We start from the raw sequence: 6,100 nt of genomic DNA on the forward strand, positions 1-6,100 counted from the left end.
GTACATGGATTAACATGTCCTTGCTTCCTTAAAAAGTACTTAGGGTTTGAGCAAATTTGATCAGAAATCAGTGTTATAAAAGCCATTTTTTATGTTAGGGTATGACCTCTGGTATAAGAGACATCCAATTTATTACTTTATAATGTTTGGTAATCTAGAACATGGTAATCCAAACCCCGGTCTGGAAACCGGAGCAGGTCTGTAGGTCTTTTGGTACTGGGCCACAGTGGGACTCAGTGAAAACATTACAGCAGTGGTACACTTATGTCCAATGTGCCTTATTCCATTGGAAGGCCATCACGCCCCTCCTGGCATCTCACCACCCCACTATTTGACAAGTACTGCTTTAGTGCATCAGTTAAATCTTAAATTACCTATAATATTATTAAGTAAGTACTTTATGAGATAAGTAATATTGATATTTTAATCCCATGGAATCGATAATCCTGTCACTATTAAACAGTAGACCCATCTTTCTTGAAGCCATAATTCTGTTACTGATGAAGGTATCCAATTGGAGTTTTTGGGAGTTTTTTCTAGGCCAGTGCAGTTGTCTCCTTCCAAATCAGGAGATCTATTGTTTGTTTGTTTTTATTTTAATTATAATCTTCATCCTTTGTTAACAGTTTTCACCCTACTGTGTTTCCCTCAACAGGTGAATGGTACCACTGTAAATCTGCCAATCACACTGTCTTCTAGTGTTTCTGTGCATAAGTCAGGAAAGTACTACACTGTGTCCATGACCTTTGGCGTGACAGTCCGCTATGATGGAAACCACTACATGGACATCAAAATAATCAAAGAGTAAGTTAGCTTTACACACAACTCCCACTGTCAAATTATGTGACTGCTCATTGTTTTGTCTTTTGCAGTTATCAGAGCTTGCTGTGTGGCCTGTGTGGAGACTATGATAAAGATACCAAGGATGACTTCCGTAAGCCAGATGGATCACTTACTAGCAATGCTAACGAGTTTGGGAACAGCTGGAACACAGATCCTGAGTGAGTGATTACATTATACAATCACTAAGAATACTGTAGTTTAATTAGGCACAGTTTAATAGTGGAAGCCCGTCCAGATGCCAAGGTGGATTTCTACCAGTGGTCTCATCCCAGATTTCTGTTCCTGTTGGTTTGATCAGGCCTATTTATTAATTAGGGTGATGATTAAATTTTTCTGTTTCAGCAGCATTTTTGCACCATTAATGTAATGATGTAATACCTCGAAAACACCTTAAATCAGGAGTTTTCACAGAGTTTGGCTTCAGAGCTTCTATTCGAAAGACTATACTAAAAGAATCTATAGACATTGAAAATGCAATATGTATATTAACTATATTAAACAGTTTATACTTTACGTATGTGTGGTTCCATAGTGCAGCAGTTAGCATGCCTTCCTCTAAAGCAGAGAGTTTCCCTGAGGGACCACATATCCCTAATGGCGCCTCTCGTGTGGGAGTTGCAGGTTGCAAACACTCACATCATAAATTTCCCCATAGTGGGACGTATAAGGGAGTCTATTATTATTATACATTACATGTTGGTATACTGAATAAATGCATGTATCTGGTCTACCTAATCAAGCCAACTCTTTAAAATGTCCAGATTCATTTATGGAATATGTGGTACTTTCAAACAAATCTGACTGATCGTCCTCCAAACAGGTGTAATAAAAGTCCCAACACAACCGTCCCTGGATGCAGTGAACAAGAAGAGGACCTGTATGAGAGCAATAGCTACTGTGGCATCCTGCTGGACAAAAATGGACCATTTGCTGTGTGCCACCCCAAAGTCAACCCCAATGTAACTACACAAAACACACAAAAAATTAAATAACAATAATAAATAAAAATAATATTCTAGTTTTAAGTTTACTCAAAATCCCTCAGTGTGAAACCTTGGCCTGTTTAGTTGCACACTGCTGTTATACTCACATCGATTGAAGAAAGACACACACAAAGATGTTCAGAAACCCTGAGTGGCTTTCATTCTTTTAGTTTCTATAGTTGTTTTCCCTGTCACTGTAGCGATAGATAGAATAATTAAGATTCTTAAGAGTAAATAAATATTGTTTTCAGAAAAATTAAGTGAAATTGGATAATTTTCAACAATAGTTTAACAACAACATTTTTTCTGGCAGAATTTCTTCAAGGACTGTGTCTTTGACCTGTGTGAGGTGGATGGAGCCCAGCGCATTCTGTGTGAAGCCATTGAAGCCTATGTAAATGAATGCCAGGACCGCGGCGTCAACATCGAACCCTGGAGAAATACAACCTTCTGTCGTAAGTGTTGTGCAATGTGATAAAAGAACCGATCAATTTGAGAATTTCAGCAGTCAGATATGTGTTGTATTATTTTATAAGATAGAGGCTCGCTCTGGACCAAAATGTAACACACAAACAGACTAAAGCAGGAAGTAGTCTTTAAAGGGGCATTCATACCAAACACGTGACACTACATGCACAATAAATGCAAATGGTGCAATAACATGCATCTGACACAATGCGAATTAAGCACCTGGAGTTGGTGCATGTTGAGTTTTAGCACCATATGTTGGAATAATTAAACAAGAGTTTCTTAATAGATTTACAGTAAAGGAGATGGCGTCGTTAGCACAAATCACCGTAGGTGGAGGTGTACACGTGGAGGTGTAAACCGAGGTCCCACTGTGTATAAAAAGTTTATAACCTATGACACCCTCTGAGTCTTAGTTTTACTTGCCCCGACTTACTTCTGAACTTGTCCTTTTTCTTCAAGCTTTTCACTGCGAAGCCAACAGCCACTATGAGCCCTGTGCTAACCCATGTCAGGAGACATGCAGTGGAAAACCTTCAAACTGTGGTGGACCCTGCTCTGAGGGATGTGTGTGTGACCCTGGGTATGTCCTGAGTGCAGGCAAATGTGTCAGTAACAGCTCCTGTGGCTGCAACTACAATGGCCAGTACTATGAGGTATGTGGAAAATGAATGAGGGATTACCTCCCTTAACTACTTTAACTACTTTACCAACTTAAGTTACCAACTTTGACTACTTAATGTACTTTAACTACTTTACCAACGACTGCTTTAAATACATTAACTTCTTTATTTAATGTAACTTCATTACCTACCTCACCTACTTTACACTTGTTACCTGCTATGACTACTTTACCTACTTGAATCACTTTGGATCCTTTAACATATTTTAATTGTCTTACCAGTATTAATATTACTTTTGTTTTTAATTAAAAAAGATATCTGTTTCCGGTTATACTTTAAACAATTTTGGTCTAGTGGTATGCAATTTGCGTACCTTGGCATATTCCTAATCATGGTGTGATTAGGAACGCCATAAATAAAAGCATGTTAATTGTTAATAAAAAAATGATACACTGCTGTAGAACAGTGGTCCCCAACACCCAGACTGGCACCGGTCTGTGGGTCAATTAGTACCAGGCCAACCCAGACTGGCACCGGTCTGTGGGTCAGTACCAGGTACCAGGCCACACAGAAAGAAGGCACAACTTACATTATATCTGTTTTATTTATTATATGATTCTAAATTACGTTTTATTTTTGAAAAATTACCGGATTCTCTCCGCTGTCTATGACTCATACTTGATGCCTCATGTGATGCGCTGTCTATGACTCATACTTGATGCCTCGGTCACATGTCTTATCTACATCAGCTACCTTCTTAAAAGATCTGCTGGTAACACATGATACATTACTGCTAAGTTGAAACCCCCAAGCTAGCAAAATGAACAAAAAACAAATACTTTTCTTAGCCCAGGGTAAAAGAGTGTGTGAGGAACCGGAGGAAGAACTTACGTCTCCACAGAAGAAAAAGCTGCATTTAACAGACAATTCTAGGAATCCAACTGAAAATATGGATTTATTGGAATAATTATACATATATAAAAACGCATTGTTTTACAGAAAGGAGAGGAGTTTTTGGTGGAGAACTGTGAGCTGAAGTGTAAGTGTAACGCTCCCTTTGTCACTTGTTCGGCCCATGACTGTCCTGCAATGCACGAGTGTAAACTCCAAAATGGGGAACTGGGCTGCTATCCTACTGGTAAGTTTTTATCTACACGTGTGTATATGCATGTCTTGTTTAGAAAGGCTAAAGGGATACATGCTATAACACCTGTAGCAGGGTTTATGTGTGATGCTCAAGACTTGTTTCCTTGTTTCTTCACATAGGATCTGAAGACTGTGTGATCTCCGGGGATCCTCACTACAACACATTTGACAAAAAATTCTTCAGCTTCATGGGAACATGTACCTACACTCTGGCCAGAAACTGCAATAACACCACAGGTAAAACATGCTTTCCAATGATGCCTGAGGAGCTTTGTGTCTCCATTTCAACAAAATGTCATCACTAATGTACCAAGGTTTCTAGCCAGGAACATCAATTGTTAGGGTTTGAAAACAAATCTGTGGCTAACAATGTCTGGCTTTCATGTGTTAAAATGTTTTGATAAGAGTAAAACTACTGGTAAATTAAATATTTTATTTTAAAATATTTTTTTACAGTTTCTAGTTTAAAAAAAACCCCAACATAAATCAAAGAATTATGTGGGTAAAATTGTGATTAAATTAAGTTCTCTTCAATTTAATTTACAACTGTTATGTACAGGGCCTTGGTTTTCTGTGGAGGGGAAGAATGAGGAGAGAGGGCAGCCAGGGTTGTCATACTTGAAGAAACTTTACGTCACTGTGGATGGAATCACTGTGACACTGATGAAGTCCAGAAGAACATTGGTCAGTATGGACAACATTATACTGTGATACACACAGGCACATCGTAGGACATGATTCTGTTTTTCAAATGAATTATCGATTACACCAGAGTTCTTAATCGTGTACATTGTTTTTATGACCCGTTTATCTTCAGAGTCTTTTTGAAGTCGTGATAAGAGACTTTAGCTATGATTAATGGTAAACTTTTTTTTTCTCTTACCAGGTGATGGGCGACGAGTGGCCCTCCCTCACTCCCCCTCTCCTCTTATGTCCATCAGTCTTGCTGGTCAGTACATCACTGTGCAGACTACCTTTGGCCTTCAGGTTCGCTGGGACGGAAACCACTATGCAAAGATCACAGTCCCCAGGTCAGTTTATAAAAAAAATGCTGCTTAAAAAAATAATTTAAATGATTTCTATTAAGAGGTGTGGTGAAGTTACAGTACAACATAACTAATAATTGTAAGTTAGCTTGAAAGACTCTGTTTATATTTAATTCCTATGCCACCGTCTTCTTTCCTCAGTTCCTACCATGACCAGATGTGTGGCCTATGTGGCGACTACGATGGGAACCCAAACAATGACTTTACCAAACCTGACGGCACCCAAGTTGGGAATGTGAACGACTTTGGAAACAGCTGGCAGACAGCAGATGATGAAGATGAGGAGTGAGTAAACACAATTGTCTGAAAAGTGAACGTCACTTCAGGAACTGTTTTGGCATATTATTTAAAAAAACATCTAAAGAAAACTCTGCCCACTGTTTGAGGCTGCAAAAGGTCAACAGGTATAAACCATAAGGCTTGTTGGTTTTAAACAAGCCAAATTAAATGTTCAACTTCACCAGCTTTAGGTGCTTTTTCACCATAAAGTACTAGATGAAACGAAACACACACAATAGCTGCCTGTAATTTCATTGGATTTGAGTTCTAAAACCTTAATGTATATAGGCCAAAAAACTGTGGAAAAAATTGTTTTATACCTTTTAAAAGACTAGAGCACATGAAAGAGTGAAGTGAAAATATTTTATAGATAACATTCTGAGCATGTTTAATTTCATGGGTTCTTGCTGATTTGGCAACAGTATGATTTTCTTTTAATAAATAAACATGCTCTGAAGAAGCAATTATTTGCTTTTTTTTCACCCTGATCAGGTGTAAACAAGGTACCAACCCTGACCCAGAATGTGACCCGAATCTTGAAGCTGAGGTGGTGAAACCAGAAAAATGTGGAAAGATCACAGACCCTGCTGGACCCTTCAGGTTAGTCACCTTCTACTAAATACTGGGGATGGCTATCTATCTATATAACTCTCTCTCTATCTATCTATCTATCTATCATCTATCTCTCTATCTATCTATCTATCTATCTATC

At 38.4% G+C, this 6,100-nt stretch overlaps 1 protein-coding gene across 1 annotated transcript in view; it reads left to right on the top strand.

Annotated features, from left to right (window-relative positions):
• Nucleotides 1-135: 135 nt before the first annotated feature.
• The window catches only part of zanl (zonadhesin, like), a 36,298-nt gene continuing 30,333 nt past the window's right edge, over nucleotides 136-6,100 (top strand). Inside the window, exons 1-11 of the mRNA XM_008319414.2 lie at nucleotides 136-804; nucleotides 873-1,001; nucleotides 1,664-1,802; nucleotides 2,140-2,281; nucleotides 2,757-2,950; nucleotides 3,917-4,055; nucleotides 4,184-4,300; nucleotides 4,623-4,751; nucleotides 4,950-5,094; nucleotides 5,251-5,394; nucleotides 5,881-5,988. Coding sequence (XP_008317636.1) covers nucleotides 740-804; nucleotides 873-1,001; nucleotides 1,664-1,802; nucleotides 2,140-2,281; nucleotides 2,757-2,950; nucleotides 3,917-4,055; nucleotides 4,184-4,300; nucleotides 4,623-4,751; nucleotides 4,950-5,094; nucleotides 5,251-5,394; nucleotides 5,881-5,988 — 1,451 coding nt within the window. The 5' untranslated portion in view covers nucleotides 136-739. The remainder of the gene's footprint in view (nucleotides 805-872; nucleotides 1,002-1,663; nucleotides 1,803-2,139; nucleotides 2,282-2,756; nucleotides 2,951-3,916; nucleotides 4,056-4,183; nucleotides 4,301-4,622; nucleotides 4,752-4,949; nucleotides 5,095-5,250; nucleotides 5,395-5,880; nucleotides 5,989-6,100) is intronic.

Source organism: Cynoglossus semilaevis, chromosome 1, assembly GCF_000523025.1.
Source record: "Cynoglossus semilaevis isolate Cse_v1.0 chromosome 1, Cse_v1.0, whole genome shotgun sequence".
NCBI lineage: Eukaryota > Metazoa > Chordata > Actinopteri > Pleuronectiformes > Cynoglossidae > Cynoglossus > Cynoglossus semilaevis.